Here is a 19,099-nt window from a genome sequence, read left to right as displayed (position 1 = left end):
TCCATCCTAGCAGCTGTATGGCCCATGTGAGTGGGGTCATGTTATACACAAAGAGGTCTATGTGGATGTCCGTGTGCCTCTGGTATGTGATGTGTGGGCATGTGGGTGGTAGGGGGCGGGGAGAGTACAGAACTCACAGCAGGGACATGAGCCAAAGAAGGTGGTAGCTTGTAAACCTGAGGTAGCAGCTCTGGTCACTTCAGATACCCACTGCCCATCTGCCAGGAAAATGCCACCCTAATGGCCGTCCACTATTCTTTATGGAACCCTTTTGGCTTAGTGGGTTGTATACTGGGCTGCTAACCAGCAAGGTCAGCACTTTGAACCCATTAGCCACTCAGTGGGAGAAAGATGAGGCTGTCTGCTCTGCTCTCATAAAGACTTACAGCAGGGCAGCTCTATGCTGTCCTGCAGGGTCACTGAGTCAAGATTAGTCTCAATGACAGTGAGTTTCAGGTTTTTTTACACACAGGCATCAGAATTGCCTTCCTCTTTTGGACGGGGAACATGGGGAGCCAGGGTGGAAGTCTGTCCAGGCCTGAGCTTCCTCCTGGCTCCCCCAGTTGGTGCTGTCCTTGGAATACTGGGGCCAGGTACCTGCGAGTCAGCTCTCCTCACAGCCAGTGCCCCGTTGTGCCCACGAGTTACCAGCTGTGGTCTCGACAGGACCAAGGCAGCCATGCCTTTCTCCAGCAGAGCCACTGGGGGGACTCAGGCCTCCTTTAGGCTCACAGTCCAGCGCTTAAGCGCAGCACCACCAGGGCTCCTGTGTAATTGCCACGGAGGCAGCATGCCACTGTTGAGCCCCTTGGGGACACTTAGGCACCTCCAGCTTCAGGGTGCTTGAAGATTGCTTCAGCCTTGACTGCTGGTTGATACTAAAGTCTGACGCTTGGATTTTATTGATTACACTTGGATTGGATTACCCTTCCCCCTGGGCTCTAATGAAGCGAGCCCGGACGTTAGCCTGGTGCTGGAGCCTGACCAGTGATGAGTGAAATCACTACCATCCCTGATGCTATGGTGGTTACACGCTGGGAACCGAGAGGTCAGCAATTCAAAACCCCCAGCCGCTCCTCGGGAGAAAGACGAGGCTTTCTGTTCCAGTACAGCATTACAGTCAAGGACACCCACAGGCATAGCTCTACCGTCCCACAGGGTCACCAGCAGTGGGAATCTGTGCCGTGAGTTTGGTTTTGGTTTATGAACAGTAATGAAGAGTCTTGGTGGCGCTGTGGGTTAGGCGCTGGACTGCTAACCACGAGGTTGCAGGTGGCTCCGAAAGAGAGAGATGAGTCTGTCTTGCTCCCATACAGATGTAAGCCCTGGATGGCAACAGTAGCAGTCGGCCTCACTCGATTGCAGTGGTGACGATGATGATGGTGACAGACGCAAACCTACCACCGGTGGTGAAGACGACGGAGGATGGGGCAATTTTCTGTTCCGCTGCGCACACAGCCAGGACCTAGAGCGGACTCCGCAACAATTGTTAATGATGGAGAGCCGGGAAGGCGGTACTAATAAAAATCCACCACCTAGCTCACTGGCCTGCAGCCCAAGTTCTGGAGCTCTCCTTCCCGGGTTCGAATCCCGACCTCACCACGTGGTGCGCGTCCCCCTGCCGGGCTGGCCCCGCCGCGCAGAGTCGCCGCCACGCGCGTTCCGGGAACCCGGGTGGAAGCAGCGCCTCCTCCGGCGGCTCCCGCGCCCCGCAGGCATCCTCACTGCGCTTGCGCGCTTGCCCGCCAGGAGCCCGAGCACGCATGCGCGTCCCTAAGGGGGCGGGGCCGCGGGGCGAAGCGCGCACGGAGAGGTGGGGCCGCGCCTGCGGGTGCTGCCTGCTATGGCGGCGCCCTGAGTTCCACCGGGAGAGGGTCGAGTGGGAGTCCCGGCTGAGCCCCGTTACGGGTAAGCCCCCCACGGAGGGCCGGAGGCACGGGGCAGAGCGAGCCAGCGCCTGGCGCTTGTGCTGGCTCGGGCTCCTGAGCCCTGTCCACACTCGCTGCCTCAGTTTCCCCTCTGAGCAAGTGTCTTAGGGGAGCCGGAGTCGTGACCTGAGCGGAGGGTCTGCCTGGGGTCCTACGTCCCCTTCAGTTCCTGATTCGAAAGGGAAGGCGGTGCCCGAGGGTTCCTTGCCCCGGCCCCCGGGGCCTCGGTTCCCCCAGCTTCGCGCGCTGTCCTCCCTTACCCGGTGGTAAAGAGTGGCGCCCAGTTCTTGGTGTGGGACAGGGCGGTGGGGAGGGAAGGAGGGAGTATTCCATCCCCTGATCCCTGATCCCAATAAACTGCTTGATGAAGGAGCCCTAACCGGGGAGCCAGAGGAGAGCAGAGGTAACCAGTTTCCCAAGCTGACCCGTCCACCGCGGGGGAGCAGAGGACACCTGTGGAGAGTGCCACGAGGCACCAGTCTTTGCAGGGCCAGGCGCCCCAGTGGGAGCCTCTGAGTCAGCTGATCTAAGTATAGAAACTGACCCTGGCCTTTTCCCATCTGCCCTGGCTTGCTTTAGACCTAAATAAACCCATCTCGGTTGTTATTAGGAGGCTGGTGGGGTAGTGGGTTTGTGTTGGACTGCCCACCAACCGCTCCATGGGAGAAAGATGAGGCTTTTCTTTACTCCCATCCAGTTAAGTCTGGGAAACCACGGGACCAGTTCCACCCTGGGGTCGATATGTGTCAGAATTACCTCAGTGGCAGACAGTGAATTTGTTTTTCGGGTTATTTGGGTTGTTGGTTTTTTTTGCGAGGGGTGTTTTTGGTTATTTCAAAATAGTTGTATGCACTTTCTTATTTTGTGATTTTCATAATCAAATACTCAGTTTACAAAGCTGGCACACAAAAAAAAAGAGTGAGGAAGCTTTTAAACTAGCCAAAGGCCCTTTGGCCTTTTTTCCCCCCAAAGTGCCTTGCTTCAATAAACTCACTTTCTGTTCAAACCTCAGGGAAAAAAACAGGAAGGCACAAAGACAGGATTTCATCAGTATAAATGGAAAACCAGATCCCTCCCAGTAAACAGACGGTAACCATGACGACGATGCAGTGCAGACCGAGTAAAATGCCCTTTGAGCTGGGGTCTCAGGCCTGAGACCCTCTCTGCCGAAGGGTTGGTTGAAATAGAGGTCAGTGCTCCGGCGGCGATGCCATGCCATTTACTGCTAGGAGTCCCTGGGGGGCTCCAGCGGTTAAGCACTCCGCTGGTAGTTCGAATCCCCCCAGAGGTACCCAGGGAGAACAGCCTGACAATGTTTCTAGAAGATCAGAACCATTAGAAATCCAAGGGGGCAGAGTTCTCATCTGACGCGACAGCTGCTAGTGAGGTTTTTAGGGGGAGTGGGGAGGCGTCCTAGCAGTGCTGTGGGTTCAACCTTGGACTGCTGACCACAAGTCAACAGTTAAACCCACCAGGAAGAAGATGAGGCTGGACAGACGTACTGAGTTGGAAATTCCAGAGAGCAGTTCTACTGGGCCCAAAGGGTTCAGATTCAATTCAGTGGCTAAAAAAACTCACTGCCCTTGAGTTGATTCTGACTCTGTAGGACAGGATAGACCTAGCCCCTTGGGTTTCCAAGACTTTTTAAGTATTTGTAGGAGCACAAAGCCTCCTCTTCCTTCCGAAGTGAAGCCAGTGGGTTTGAACCACTGACCTTTTGGTTAGCAGTTTAGTGCGTAGCCCAGAAGATTTGGTTTCCACTCTGCTCTCCCACGACCTGCTGCCCTGAGGAATGTTCTCTCCCCCTAAACAGGAGCTCCTGCTAGGATTAACGTGGAGGCTGGGCCATGGGCCAGCCGGCTCCCACCCCAGGGATGGACGAGGCCACCTTCAGAAGCGACACCGTGCTGTCCGATGTTCACCTCTACACCCCAAACCAGAGGCACCTCATGGTGCGGCTGAATGGCAAGGGCCAGCCAGGTAAGGGCCAGTTCGGACAGGGCCCAGCCCACACTGGGCCTGTTTCTCCTGTGTGGGAACCGGGGCCGGGCCTTTGAACAATATCCTCACACCTCTTTCTCCGTCTGCTGCCTCCCGAACATCTGCTGGTGCTGGGCCCAGGACTCCAGCCTGGGAAGGCCATTGCTCTTCGCTCCCCACTGCAGCCACAATGTGAGACACAGGGGCCTTTTGGGCCAGTGGGAGGAGCCTGAGTTTTCTCCTGAGAGCCCCTAGAAGGCACTGGAGGGTCAGGAGCCCCAGGGAACCTCAGGGTCTCGTTGGCATTTTTCACAAGATTCCCTGGCATGGGGAGTGGGCTGTGCAGGAGGAAAGACTGCGAGTGTGGTGGGAGGAGTCTGAGGCAGTGGGGCGAGGGTGGGGGGGGACCTAGAGGAGCAGCCCAGTAGAGTGTGTCCAGGAGGAAGGAAAGGACAGCCACCCCAGGCAGGGGAAAACCGCCTGTGTGAAGGCCCCAGAGCTGGAGCTGGGCCCCGTCTGCCTGGTGGTGACACATTTCCCTGAGAGGAGAGGGCCCCAGCTCCGCCGTATGTAAGGGGTGTGGAGGAAAAAAGGGGGAAGGGAAGTAGGGAGTTCCAGCCAGGGCTCTGGGGCCCACTGGGTGTTAAAGCCAACCAAGCCCACCTTCGTGGAGTCCATTCCAGCTCATACGGACCCTCTATCGGGCTTCCAATACTGTCGTCTTCATGGGAACAGACAGCCTCCTCTTTCTTCCGGGAAGCAGCTGGTGGGTTTGAACCATCCCGACAGCACCACCAGGTGCTTTGATTTCCCTCTTCCAGCCAAGCTCAGGATGAAGGCACCCTGGTGGCTCAGTACTTAAGCACTGGGCTGCTAACTGCAAGATTGGGGTTCACACCCACCTACTTCACTGTGGAAGAAAGGGCAGTCTGGGAGCCCTGGGGAAGTTCTGCTTGTCACCCTTAACTGGGCTCAGTGACAGTGAGGTGGAAGAGCCTGGCGGGGAGCTACTAGTTCCCTCTTTCTGCAACTGAAGGACCAGGCTCCATGCAGCTCGGGGCTCACCTGAGTCGGACATTCTCAGAGAAACGACCCTCTGACTTTCTGGCCGCCAAGCAGAGAGGGCACTTCAGCGCCTCAGCCTGATCCCCAGCAGCAGTCAGGTGACAGGTCTGAGTCCCACCTGCCTCAGCCACACCCTAAGCCTGCTCCCTGCACATCTGTGGGCCTCAGTATCCTGTCTGTGAAGGGGAGCAGACAGCCACACTCAGAACAAGTGGGAGGAGCCAGTGAGGCAACACGGGCCATGTGCCTGTAGTGTCGCCATGGCTCTGCTGGTGGCGCAGCATCACAGCCAAAGGAAGTGGGCCTTCCCCCCTCTCCCGACTTTGCCAAGAAAGTGGGGTTTTCTCACTAAGTGGGAAAGAAAAGTGGTGACACCCCGCCCCCCTGGTCTTACCTTGCTTTTCAGTGTTCCTGTCGCATTTCCGGCTTCTGTGGGGTCAGGACGCAGGGCCCAAGGGTGGAGACCACAGCAGTGCCCACCCTGAGACCAGCTCCCCGGGGAGTGACCCCAGCCAGGAGGGGACAGGAGCCCAGCTGGACGAGGATGGGGACTTGGACGTGGTGAGGAGACCCCAAGTCACCCCTGACTCTGACCCTGACCCAGCGGGGCCTTCGAGGGACAAGGTGCACCCCATGATTCTGTGCCTGGAAGAGGACGAGGCCCCAGGAGAGGAGGCGGGCGAGGGCAGCCTCGGTGCTGTCATCAGAATAGGTAACAGGCCCACACTGGGGTCCCACGGCAGGCCGGGCCAGCTGAGAGGGCCACTCCCCTGCTCAAGCTTCCCCCTGACTCCCCAGTGCCCTCTGGGTGAAAGGCCTTCTCCCATTCCTCCCGCTGTGCGCTCATGCGCTCACTCGCGTGCGCTCTCTCTCTCTCTTCTCTCTCTCTCTCTCTCTCTCTCTCTCTCTCTCTCTCTCTCTCTCTCTCTCTCTCTCTCTCTCTCCCTCCCTCCCTCCCTCCCTCCCTCCCTCCCCACCCCCCTGCCTCGGGGAGTACATGATCCGGTCTCTGCCCTTGCTGTTATCCCTAACTGCCGGCAGGCCCACTGTGGCCATCACACCCCCCCCCCCACTCTCCGGGACCCTTGTCCTCCTGTGTCTGAGTTCTGATCTGCCCACAGCATGGCAGGGGTTCAGAGTCTCAGGGAGAGCTGGCAGAAGGTGGGACTGGCAGCCAGGGGCAGGGGGCTGGGCTCCGTTTCCCCGTCTGAGTAAATGGTGCAGCAGCCTGTAGCTGAGAGGTGCCCAGCCCTCTCTCCCCGCAGTGCCCGGTGCGTAGCAGCACCACCTCCAATGTCTCCAAGTCCTGACTCCGAGCGACCCTGCGGGGCAGAGTGGGACTGCCCCAAGGGGCTTCCATCTTGACGGGAGCAGATGGACATGCCCTACTCCACAGAGCAACCGGTGGTTCCAACCCCTGACCTATTGGTTAGCAGCCCAATGCTTAACCCACTGTCCCACCAGGGCTCCTTTGGCGCATAGTAGGTGGCCGTTCTTGCCCAGCCCCCGGCATTTTGTCTTCAGTCTCTGGCAGCAAAGGCCACACACGTCTGGAGTAAGTTTTTCATCAGATTCCCGTGTGACTCGGTTTAAAAGAGCTTCCCGGCTCAGGGTGTGGCCAGAGGAAGGGTTTAGCCAGCAGGTCCCTCCTCCCCTCTGGGCAGCACTGCACCGCAGGCCTGCTGCCTCATCTCACCGTCACTCCTACAGTGCAGCGTGGCGCACCCCGCTCCTCCCTGTGCTCCTGCCTCCGGTCCCCACCTCGCCTCACCTTTCAGAGTTTTGACCTCAAGGTCATGGTTTTGAAGTCTGTTGCCATTAGAAACCACAGTGGCGAATTTTTCCTATATGGCCCTAAACAGACCCTTTCTCTTCCCTGGGCTCAGTGATTGACCGCAGGACCCCACCCTGACTCTGCCGTTCTGTTCTGCTTGGGCTGGCCAAGCCCCCTGGCAACCCCACAAGCAAGGGACTGATAGAGTGTCTGCATTCAGCAAGGAGGGCTGGGCAGTTCTGAGAATTGAGGTGCCTCAGTCCCCCCTAACACATGGCCAAGTGTGGGCATGGCAGGTCTGTGTGACATCTCAAAAGGCAGCTGACCACCCTTAATACGGAGGTGGGGTACCACCAAGGCCCAGACACTGCTCAGAGAAAATGACGTGCCTGAGGCGGTCCAGACCCCCCAGCCAAGGACCTCAGCATCGCAGGAGCCAGAGACCAGGCCAGGGCCCTTGCCAGGGAGATACTGGAAGGTAATGGCAGGCAGGCCCAGGAGGGCTGCCGACTGCAAGGGCCTAGAAGGCTGTGGAGACGTCCTCCCTTGCCCACCTTCAAAGTCCCGTGCCCACCTGTAAGGTCCTGTGCCCAGGCTATGGAAGCAACTCCACTCTCCCTTCTCTGGGACAGGGGACGCAGGCAGTGGACATGGCAGCAAGCAGGAGGCCCATGGCACCCTCCAACCAGCTCTGTGGCCCTGGGCAGCCAGCTTCACTTCTTCAGGCCTGGTGTCCTCAACTACATGGTGGCCACCGGTCACTGGGTGGCACTCACCAACAGGCCACAGCGTGAGCCCGCTCACCGGCACCTCGGAAGAAAGGCCAGGCAATGTACAACAAGTGAGTCCTTGGAGCCCTGAGAGCTGGAGTTGTCAGCTGGCAGCTCCTGCTCAGAGCTCATAGCTGCCCAGTCCTCTTTTTCTGAATGCAGCCGTGGTGTCAGCCCCTCGCTCGTGGGGCGCCAGGGGTTCGACCAGCTCACGCAGAACAGAGCACCAAGGGAAGGGTGGTGCTAGAACGTGTCATGTTGGGCTATATGAATGGCAGCCAGCAAAGCCAGCGGGCACTTCTCTGTCACCGGGCTCACTGTTGCTGGCAAATGCCGTCGAGTCAGTGCCCACCCACGGCAACCTCGGTACAGCAGAAGGAAACGTGGCCCGGCCCTGCGCCGTCCAGACCATTGCCACATCTGAGCCCACTGTTGCAGCCACTCCTGTGTCCGTCTCCTTGAGAGTCTTTCTGTTTCGCTGCCCCTCTACTGGAACAAGCAGGGACAGATCCCTCCTGGCTACAGACGTCAAGCCCATCCGCATTGTCCCTTCTCAGCCGCAACTAGACAAGGGTTGATTAATTAGGAGGATGGCCGCCTGGCCAGGCTGATACCAGGACTGATCGTCCTGAGCACGGAACAGCCCGAGAGTCCTGGCCAAACCCCACTCTCCTTAGACTGCTTGCCACACGCCTGTCGACCTGCCTGCCGCCCACCGGTCCCTGGCCCCTTTCTGTCCGCCCCGTTTTCACAGGGGGCATTTCTCTCTTGGTCCAGAGCACACGATGGCCACCCCCCTGGAAGACGTGGGCAAGCAGGTAGGTAAGTCCCTTCTGCTGTCCTGGGCCCACATGGCTTCTCCCCGGGGCCTCACGCAGCCCGCCCTTGCTTGTTGGTCCCCTGCAGGTGTGGCGTGGCGCCCTGCTCCTGGCCGATTACATCCTGTTCCAGCGGGACGTCTTGCAGGGATGCACCATGCTGGAGCTGGGGGCCGGCACCGGGCTGACCAGCATCGTCTCAGCCAGCGTGGCCCAGACCGTGTACTGCACAGGTGAGGCCAAGCGCCAGGCTCACAAGCCTGGAGAACACTCTCACCCCTGCGCCCTTTCCTCAGCATGACCCAAGACGCCAGGTCAGTGGAGACAGTGTCCACCCTCCCAGAGGCTGCAGAGTTCCCCATGGATAGTACAAACGGCTGTGGTCTCCAAGGTTGGGGGTTCAAGTCCACCCATAGGCCCCTCGGATCAGTAGTCTCGCAGTCTATGTCTAAAAACTCAGCCGGGAAAGCGCTGTGGAGACCCCTCTGACTGGCGGGAGTCGGCATCAGCTAGATAGCAATGGAATAAGCCCTCAAAGTTGGGTGTGGGGGTGTCTCACACCCTGACCCCACCCAGTGACACCCATTGTGTGCTCGTTGTGGAAAGTCTGTAGAATAGCTAATGAAACCACTCCGTTCTGTAGTCCCCGGATGCATTCGTTAGGATTAGGAGCACCTACTGTGTGCTGGGCATGGTGGCAGGCACAGGAGATCCAGCCACAGAGAAATCCGCCCAGGGCACAAATCAGAGTCTGCGTGTCAGCTGTTCTCTTTTTACTAATAGAACTCGTTCCTTTGGGTATAGGAGTCCTGATAGCATCATGGTTCTACAGTGGGCTGCTCACCCTAAGGTCAGCAGTTTGAAACCACCAGCCGCCCCTTGGGAGAAAGATGAGGCTTTCTACTCCTGTAAAGAGTGACGGTCTCGGAGACGCGCGGGGGCAGTTCTACCCTGTCCTACAGGGTTGCTGACTGCGAACTTGATTCTGTTTCGTTTTCCTTTTGCGGTGAGTCCTGTTGGCATAGTGGTTGGGAGTTGGCTGCTCACCCTAAGGTCGGCAGTTTTGAACCAGCAGCCACTGGGCAGGAGAAAGGCCTCTTTTTTAAGGAGTCCCCGTCGCAGAAACCCACAGGGGCAGTTCTGTGGTTGCTGTGAGTCGGCGTCCACTCCATGGCAGGGAGTTTGGGTGTTTGGGGTTTGTTTTCCTTTTTGGTGTACAGACTCCCCCCCACCACCACACCCCCAACAAGCTGAAGTCACACGACACATGTGGTAAGCAGGGGGGTGTGTCCAAGAAAAAGTCCCGTCATCTTTCCATCCCTCTTCCAGGAACTCCCTGTGGTGCGCTAGCCTGCTGTGACGGTGTGGGCCATGTTTGACCTTGCGCATGTTCGTGTGTCACAGCAATTGTTTATGACACGATTTTGGAGTTGGCTACTTAAGTGGGCACAGCAAACCGAAACACTGCCCGGTCCTGCGCCACCCCCGCAATTGTCCCCAGGCCTGCGCTCGTTGCTGCAGCCCCGGTGCCCGCCCGTCTCGTCGAGGGCCCTTCCTCTTTTCCGCCGCCCCTCACTTTACCCGGCACGAGGTCCTCCTCCGCGCCTGGTCTCTCCTGACCACATGGCCAAAGATGGAAGTCTCACCATCCGTGCCTCTGAGGAGCCCTCTGGCCGTAGCACTTCTTCCAAGACACATCTGTGTAGCATTTCTTCTCTTCTTTTTCCCCGCCATTTCCCTCTCCCTGGGCACGTCAGTGGGTCCCACGTCCCTTTCCGTCAGCAGCATGGGGGTGACCCCCCCCCCGACACAGCTGCCCTTGTTGCTCCCAGCGCGGGCTCCGAGCACCAGAGGCTGTGCACGTCGCATACGCCGACGAGCTTTCCTGCCCCTGTGCGTGTCGCGGCTGCGCACAGGCGGTGGTTCTTGTTAGGTGGTGTCGAGCCGTCCTGGTGACTCACGGGACCGCGGGTCACAGAGTAGAGCTGCCCCCTAAGCGTGTCTGGGCTGTCATTGCACACCCTTTTCTTTATCTGCTACCCAAGGCTGTCGGGCAGAACCCGCCCAGTGGGAGAGAGTTTCATCCTACGGAGTTCTTTAACCACTGTCCCCGGAGCTGAGACAAGGGGGGCCCAGGCCCAGCTTCCAGAAGCCCAGACACTCTCTGCAGGACTGCTGCTGCTCCCACCTGCACGTGCCCCAGAGTCCCACGTCGGCGCTGTTGACGAAAATGCTCATACAGGACAAAGCCTGCTGAGCTGGCCCCGCCTTCAACCTCCCTGTCCTTATGCTCTGTGTCCCAGCAGCCCGGGAAAGGGACTCCCACCCTGTGCCAGACACTGTGGGGGACGTAGTGGGGTGGGCCGTCATTTCATTTCATTTCTGTCCCCTCCACTCACAGGGTCTGCTCTTTGAAAGGGGGCTGGGCCGCAGCTCCGTTCCAGATCTGGGGGGGAAGAAGAGGGGAGGGGGCTGTAGAAGCCAGGCTTCCACAGAGCCTCTCAGGGTCCAGGCTCCTCGCCCCCAAACACCCGCTGCTGGTCCCTAGTGTCCCTGAGCAAGTCAGAGACCCGGGCAGAAATCCCAGCTGCCACACTCCCTCCCAGGAGTGGGGCTGTGTGAAGGTGGCCGAGCCTGTGAGGGGGTCCCTGGATGGCGGGCACAGCAGCAGTCCGCAGGGTGGTCTTGAACCTGAGACGATGGACGGCCCCACCCTTTGACCATCCTCTCTTCAAGGAGGAACTCAAGGGACTCTCAAGGGAGTGGCTTTCTGTGGACAGCAGAGGCCAGAGGACCCTGGTCTGCTGATGGCCCTGCCACCCCCTCGGGCTCATGCCGGTCGCTCTCCCAAGAGACGCAAGGGGAGACCCGCTGACCTCCAGCCAGCGCCTCTGACCCACCCTCTGTCCTTGCAGATGTCGGTGCTGACCTTCTGGCCATGTGCCAGAGAAACATCACCCTCAACAGCCACCTGACAGCTGGAGGTGAGCCCGGTAGGAGGGCTCTGCACTCAGCCCTTGGGGGGGACAGGTCCTTGCTAGGGCCTCCCGGGGGCTGGGGAGTGCTCCCCTGACGTCCACATGGAGGAGAAGTGGCCTCCACACGCATCAGGTGACAGGCGGCAAGGCCGGGGGCCTTAACTCCTTCCCACACCCACCACCTCCCCCAGCTCAGCCCAGCACCTTCCTGCTCACCTTCCAGGCGGTCCTCCGGACCGCCAAGTGACTTTCACAGAGCGAGCCTCGCTGGCCTCTCAGCAGGGGCGCAGAGCTAGGGGCCTGCTCCCGGCCCAGCTTCTTCCTGGCTCTGCCTGGTGGCCTCCGCTCCCGTCCACTTCAGGCACACCTTGTTGACATCCCCCAGCCACGTGGCCTGCCCATCCTCCGGCTGGCTTCAAAGCTGGGTAGCCCCTTGCCTGGGGGCTGTGCCTGACAAAGTACCAGATACATGCTCGGAGAGTGGGGGTGAGGCAAACGGGAGGGTGGGAGAAAGGTGAGCAGATGAATGGGGGAGGGAGGGAGTCGGTAGAAGGTGGATAGATGGGTGGGTGGAGGGACGGGTGGGGGGAAATGATGGATGATCTTGGTGTCTGGTGTGGAGTGTGGGGTTGTGAGTCTCCCTTGTTCTTCTCACAGGTGGGATAATCAAGGTGAGAGAGCTGGACTGGCTGAGAGAAGACCTGTGCACAGGTGAGTGCTCCCTGGGACCCCTCAGCACTGTGTCTGGCTGCGCCGGGGCCACGCCCACTTTCCCAGGCTCCTCAGGAGCACTTGCTGCCGCTGCTGCCAGGCTCCGACTGGGGCAGTGATGGGTGAAGACTCGGCTCCGTGTTAGCAACCGGCCAGAGGCGCACGGCAGCACCAGGTGGCAGCCCACATCGGTCCATCTCCACACCACAGAGTGGTCCCAGGCCAAAAGCACCCTCCTGTTTGGTGGTCGGTCCTCTCTCCTCCGACAGGTGGGCTCAAGGCATGCTGGGAGGGCAGGGTTTCTAGATGTCCCACAAGGTCCCGTCAACTCCTTCTTGCTTTCTCCTTGCCCGTCATTACTTGCTGAGTACCTGTTGCTTACCAAGTACTTTGCCTGTGCATACATAAATACACATAAATAGATGTGTAGGTCCACACTGCTCCCCTAAGCGTTGTGCATGTTGGGGGCCGGATCTTGTACTGTGTACGTACATCAGAAGGGGACCAGCCAGCAGTAGCCATGTCAATTGAGCAACCCTGAGGAGGAGAACGGATGATCCGTCCCCTCCATGGTGCCCTGGGGTGCAGCTGCGAAAGCAGTTCAAATCTACTCAGCTGGGACACTCCCGAAGCCAGGTCTCCACTGTCCTCTCGGGTCCCTGAGTCGGCACTGACCCCGCCCGCAGAAGCAGCAGGCGTGGGTTGAGGGTTTGTCAGTGTGGCACCGGCACATGAGAGAGAGCGGTTTTCTCAGTCACCCACCTCCAGTCACCGGGGCCAAGTGCTGGGAGTCATGGTGCCTGCCCGTCTGCACATCTGGAACCACCTCCACCCCGCACCCTCACACACACACTGCTCAGTCAGACCTGCTGCTGTTGGGGCACCTGATGCTGGAGCCCTGGGGGCCCAGGACGGTCTAGGGGGGCCCCCTGCCTCAAGCTGCCGCCCTCCCACTTCTGGAAGCTGCTCTCAGCCTATCTCGGTGGGAGTCATGGCTGCAGAGACAGCGGTGGCCACAAACCGCCCTCTCTCTGTCCCCGTAGACCCTGAGGTCCCCTTCAGCTGGTCGGAAGAGGAGATCTCCCACCTGTACAGCCACACCACTGTGCTGCTTGCGGCGGAAGGTGACACACCCCTGGCCACAGCAAGTGTTGTTAATGCCCATAGATCCCGGAGCATCTTTCCAGAACACGTCATCCCCTCTCCCTGCGGTTTTCCGTCTGAGGGCTGTCACTGTTCTGTGACATCAGGGATTCCCCGGGCCCTGGGGAAAAACCACGGCTGACTGATGCCTCTGCTCTCTGCAGTGTTTTACGACGACGACCTAACGGATGCGCTCTTCAGAACCCTCTCCCAGCTCGCTCGCAGACTCAAGAACCCCTGCACCGTCATCCTGGCCGTGGAGAAGAGGTAAGCTCTGCTCTGCCAGGGCCTCACCGGGCAGCACATCAGCCAGGCTGCCCCATCCTCCCGCTCCCCCACCAGGGTCACCGCGGTTACCCACAGTCCTTCAAGGCCTGCTGGTGCCTGGTCCTGCCCCACCAGCTGTGCACACTAACCCGTGAGCAGGCCCCCTACCCCCATTTCCCGGATGAAGGGAGGCAGGCTGAGACGTCAGGGAGCTGGTCCAAGCTGTAGCCAGCATGGGAGGAGACTAGAAATCAAATGCTGATGAAGCAACCACTTTGACTACCACACACTGTGCCTCTTCTCTTTCTGAACTTTCTCTCCTCGACCCCTCGGCCTCCTGCTCTGTCCAGACAGGGACGCAACACCCTCTCTAGGATGTTTCCTAACGTGTCCGACTTCCTCTGATCAAACACCCGCCTGGTGATAGCCAGAGTGCTGGACACTTGACACACATTTTTCTCCCACGACTCAGTTGTTCTCACCTGTGGGAGAGGCAGTTGGGAACAGGTAGCATAAACTATACAACTGAGCATCCTTCCTGACCCCGAATCTCACCATCTGGAAGTTCACTCTGCAGAAACCATCCCGGCGTGGACAAAGCTGCACCTCCTTGCATGTTCATTGCCAGGTTGTTTATACTGGCCACGTGGAGTGAGGCCCTCTGTCAAGGCATCTGTCACCTGAGTAAAGTCTGGGCCTCGCGTCCGTAAGCCACAGAGGAAAAGTATAGGCACCGTCAGCAGCAGTTGGAGCCTGACTGGAGATTTATACAAAAGCGTGGTCATTACATTTGTTTGGGGGGTGATAATTTTCTTAAAGTCTGTCTCTTCACGCGAGCTGCTCTGTTGGCAGAGCTGTCTGGGGGGCACTTTTTAGTAACCTGGCGGGGGGTAGGGGGAAAAGTGGGGAATGTGGCTGCGGCCATGAGTTGATGCTGGGCAGTGGCTTTCTGGTGGTTCTGTCATTTGGAGTTATTGTGATAAACAGTTTTGAGAAACAGAACAGACAGCAAGTGGGCATCCCAGTTCAGTAGCTGCAGATCCACCTGCTGGAGGATGCAGGCAAGAGAAAGATGGTTGTCAAGTCACCCGCACTCTGTCCTCTGTGCCTCCATGCCCTCTGCACCTGCCCCCCCCCCCACCTGCTGCCTGGGCAGCTACCGGGCACCAGGTTCCCTGCTGGGTGGGTGCCGGTGGGAGCGGAGGCACCTGGAAATGCCACTCTTGAGTCCTCCCTCCATCTGTAGCTCCTCAGAGGCAGGGGATCCTGTCTGGTGTAATTCTGAGCCTGGGACACCTTTCCGAACCTCAGCGTCCACTTCTGTGAAATGGGCGTGCCGGCCCATTCCAGGCCCAGGAGAGAGCCCCCAGTGCCCCGCCCTGCCGGGGAGGGCCCCTGAGCCAGCAGGAAGGGAGTGGTGAGGGGAGCAAGCCACCCATGCTCTGCAGGCTGAACTTCACGCTGAGACACTTGGACGTGACGTGCGAAGCCTACGACCACTTCCTCGGCTCCCTGCGTGCGCTGGAGAAGCAGGCCCCTGGCGGCCGTGGTGTGAGGTTCACCGTAGAGCCTGTGGACGCCTCCTTCCCTCAGTGCCTCCCCTACGAGCGCATCCAGCAGCTGGTAAGCCGGCGCAGCCCGTGTGGCCCCCGGGTCCTCAGGGACAGGGTTAGTGAGACCTGTGTGGGTGGCTGGTGGACAGCCCCGCGTCTGTCTCAAAGGGGCCCCTTTCTACAATCCTTCCAACACCTTCGTTCCCTGGGGCAGTGCAGGCTCCAGAGGAAGGGGAGCTGGTGGTGCTGGAGGGCAAGTGACACCGAGTTAGTGAGCAGGTGACACTGACCCTGGCAAAGGCCCTGTGGCCGTTTCATGGAGGGTCTCCCTATGAGCTCTCCCAATGGAGATGGAGGCAGCCTGGGCACCCACCTCGCTCGGTCCCTGTGGGGTTCCCCGTTACAGTGTGGTACCCAGCCCCCACTGCACTCCAGTAGGGACCCGAGCCCCTGGGAAACCGATCCAGGTCCTCCCCAGGCATCAGGTTCCCACTCAAAGCCCCTCCCTCTCCCATGGCACAGGAGCTCTGGAGGGTCCACACGAAGCCCGTGCCCTGAGCGAGCGTCGTCCACCGCTGCAACATCAGCCGGCTGGGCCTTAGCGCTCACCGCAGCAACTCGGCCCAGAGTCCATAATTAACCCACGCCTGGTGGCCCCAGGGCCCTTGGAACCACGGACCACCCAGGACGAGAGTCCCAGCTGCCCGTGGCTCGGTCACGGAACTTTGTTTGTTTGTTTGTTTGTTTGTTTGTTTGTTTGGGAGTCTCATTTGGGTCACTTATAGATTTGTCTTTATTTCATGTTTTAAAGTCTCTGTCTGGCCCAAATACATATATGAGGAAGCATGTGCCTTGTCGTGCACGCACCCGCCCACCTGCCGGCACCCTCTGTTCCCCAGGGTACCCCTGCCCCCACCCTGGGAACCGCCCCCACAGGCTGCTCCATCTACAAGCAGCGTCTGCTAGATGCTTCCTCTGGGGACCAGGCATCGCGTGGCCCCTGCCCCTGGCCTCGTCCCCTGAGCATGTTTCCAAGGTGCAGCTGTGCCCTCACTGTCCCCCGGGAGGCGCCGCTGGCCCAGCGCTGAGGGGACGCCTTGGTGAGGCCTGGCCAAGGTCCACTCTTCATTCCCAAAGCTGCAGCCTGCAGCACGGCCCCCAGATCAGACGGCGATGAGTCAAGAGCTGCCCCCTTGCACAGGACACATCCCAGCAGGACTGCACTCACACTGAAGTTGGGACCCAGGGCCGGGCTGTGACCTCATCCTTCCAGGGTTCCCACTGATGCGTTGGCCACAGTGGCCCAGGCTCACTGACCCACGGCCTTGGCTTTGGCCTGAACCATTCATGAGCAGAACCAGGGCACTCCAGCAATGGGAAGGCCACCCCTCAGGGTCCGTGGACTGCCAGGCACCCTGGGCTCCCCTTGAGGGCTTTTCTGTCCTTCAGCTGTCCCCTCGCCTGCCCGTCTCTGGGCCTGTGGCCGTCCATCTGCCCATCCCATTGTCACTGTGTTGCCGTTTCCTCTGTGTACCTGGTCCAGCTCCAGCCCAGCCCTCCCTGTTGCTAAGCCCTTCCCTCCCCCTCTCCAGTTTGGTTCCTCACCCTTCAGCCCATTCACTGCCCGTCACACAGACCTATCCGCCTCCCGGGCCTCGGTGCCCTTCTCTGTCTCCCCAGCGCCCCCAGGCGTCCAGGCCCATGGCCCTTCAGGCTTTCGCTGGTCTTGATACCAGGGGCCATGCATTTGCCACCTGAACTCCTTTTATGCCCCCACCAGCTCTCAGAGGCTCGGTCTGGTTACACCCATTTTAGAGTGAAGAAGACAGGTTCTAGGAGAGGACCCCCATGAAGCCAGGCACTTCCTGTGTCTTAAGACATCCCTATCACCAACCAAACCATTGACCTTGTGCTGATTCCAGCCCAGGGCAACCCCGAGTGAGTGTGACGGGCTCCTCTGGACTGTCATCTTGAACAAGCAGACCGCCGGGCCTCTCCTCCACGGCACCTCTGCGTGTGATTGTGACGTCAGTAACCAAGTGCAAAGGTCGTGTTATTGCGAGGTGCCATCCAGGTGGTTCCGACCCAGTACCCCGGTACACAACAGAACAAAACTGCCCGGGCCTGCGCCATCCTCATGGTGGTTACGTGTGGGCCCCTGGTTGCAGCCGCCGTGTCTGTCCAGCTCATTGAGGGCCTTCCTCTGCATGCAGCACCCCCCGCCCCCATGTCCTTACAATACGTCCAAAGCACTTGAGGTGAAGTCTTGCCGATCTTGACTGTACTTCTTCCAAGACAGATTTGTTTGTTCTCTTGGCAGCTCATGGACCTTTCAGTATCCCTCCTCCCGGCCAGCACCGCAATTCAAATATATCCACTCTGCCTCTGTCTTCCTTTTTCCGTGTCCAACTTTGACGTGCATATGAGACCAGTGAAAGCGCCCGGGCTTGGGTCAGGTGCACCTTAATCCTCAAAGTAGCCTCCTTGCTTTTCAACACTTTAAAGCGGTCTTGTGCAGCAGATTTGCCTAAAACAGTATGTCTTTTCATCTCCTGACTGCTGCTGCCCTGAGCATTGACAAAATCCTTTTCTCCATTTGCCATGGTGTTACCTGCTGGTCCAGTTGTGGCCCTGCCCTGAAGACAGTTCCCCCCCATCCTCCAGGAACCCTGGGCCAGTGGCTGAACATAGTTGGGGTTATCACTCTGGTGGGAAGGGTCCTGCTTTCATCCACTGGGTAGGGGCCGGGGACACCCCTGAACATCATGCAGTGCACCGGACAGCTCTGCGCCCACCGCAAGCAAAGCATTATTTGACTCCAAACGTCGCTATCAGGGTGAACGACTCCGACGTCACATCCAGCTTGGTGAGCTGTCGGCACCCCTGCCTCGTGCGCCTTCCACTGATTGATTTACGTCTACTCTTCCCTTAGACGCTCCCTTGCCATCAAGAATGCCAACTCGCAGTGACTCTGTAGACGGGGTGGAACTGCCCCTGGGGGTCTCTGAGACTGTCACTGCCGGAGTAGAAAGCCCTGTCTTTCTCACATAGAACGGCTGGTGCCTTAGAACTGGGGACCCTGCAGTTAGCAGCCCAACACGTAACCATGACCCCTTGTAGCCGGGCCCAGGTCTAGGAGTGTGCTGTGAAGAGGCAGAGCCAGAGCTGCTGCTGCTGCTGAGTCCTGGCTACATCATCCTGCCTTGTTGGCCTGTGCCACCTAAGGCTGGGTAGCCCCCGAGCCCAGGGCAGCAGGTCAAGGGAGGGGGGGCACGGCAAGGCAAGGCCTGGAGAAGAAGACTCGATACCTGTGATAAGAGACAGTTGTCGATGTGCCTTCCCCCAAGCCCTCTCTTTCCCTCTCCTATGGGAATAACCCCATGTCCTCTGTCCTTTGGTCAACCAACCAGGCGACACACCTGCCTTGCTCCTTCCCTGGGGCCACGTGGGCAGAGCACAATGTGGGTGGCAGCCTGAACTTGGAAGTCGGACATGCTCCTTGATTGAGGAGAGGGAATGGGGGCTGAGGCTGACGCAGCAGGGACCAGACCGAGCCAGACCCACGGCCATCAAGTCGATGCGGGCTCAGCGACCCCCGCAGGACAGTGCAAAAACCCCCGTGGGTATCCGAGGTCGGAACTCCAACGGAGCAGAAAGCCTCTTCCTTCTCCCTCGGAGCGATTGGTGGTTTTGAACTGCAGTTTCTGAGACTAACTCTTGACGGGAGTCACTGGACTCTCGGCAGTTCGAAGGCACCAGCCGCTCCGAGGGAGAAATGCAACACAGCCTCAGGAAGCTCCAGTCAGTGGCAGTTCAGTGCTGCTCTGCCCTCAGGGCTGCTATGAGTTGGCATGGGGTTTCTTAGGGGCAGGCCAGAGGGGTGGGGTCAGTGGGGAGGAAAGACGGGGAAGGGGGAGAAAGCTGGGTCCTTGGCGGGCTCTGACCACCAGGTGGCGCCCCAGGCTCAGAAGTCCACCACTGATGAGCCAGCAAGGATGCCAGGACCCCGCTCCAAAGTGGGGTTCTCAGAGAGGGACCCTTGGCACTACAAGGCACCTGCTGTGCCACATTCGTGGCCATGGCCCCCAGCACCCAGCTCTCCCCACACCTAA

The 19,099-nt window shown here is 59.1% G+C and overlaps 1 protein-coding gene across 1 annotated transcript; it reads left to right on the top strand.

Moving 5' to 3' along the window:
* Positions 1 to 1,778: 1,778 nt before the first annotated feature.
* Positions 1,779 to 17,377, top strand: METTL22 (methyltransferase 22, Kin17 lysine). Its single transcript, XM_075564308.1, has 11 exons — positions 1,779 to 1,908; positions 3,742 to 3,908; positions 5,380 to 5,685; positions 8,295 to 8,335; positions 8,424 to 8,568; positions 11,251 to 11,319; positions 11,971 to 12,024; positions 13,068 to 13,148; positions 13,332 to 13,434; positions 14,883 to 15,057; positions 15,510 to 17,377. Exons 2-11 carry the CDS (start codon positions 3,776 to 3,778, stop codon positions 15,543 to 15,545), a joined length of 1,143 nt encoding a protein of 380 aa, XP_075420423.1. The 5' UTR covers positions 1,779 to 1,908; positions 3,742 to 3,775; the 3' UTR covers positions 15,546 to 17,377.
* The last annotated feature ends 1,722 nt before the right edge of the window (positions 17,378 to 19,099 follow it).

Source organism: Tenrec ecaudatus, chromosome 12, assembly GCF_050624435.1.
Source record: "Tenrec ecaudatus isolate mTenEca1 chromosome 12, mTenEca1.hap1, whole genome shotgun sequence".
NCBI classification, from domain to species: domain Eukaryota; kingdom Metazoa; phylum Chordata; class Mammalia; order Afrosoricida; family Tenrecidae; genus Tenrec; species Tenrec ecaudatus.
This window is presented reverse-complemented; position numbering and strand designations above follow the sequence as displayed.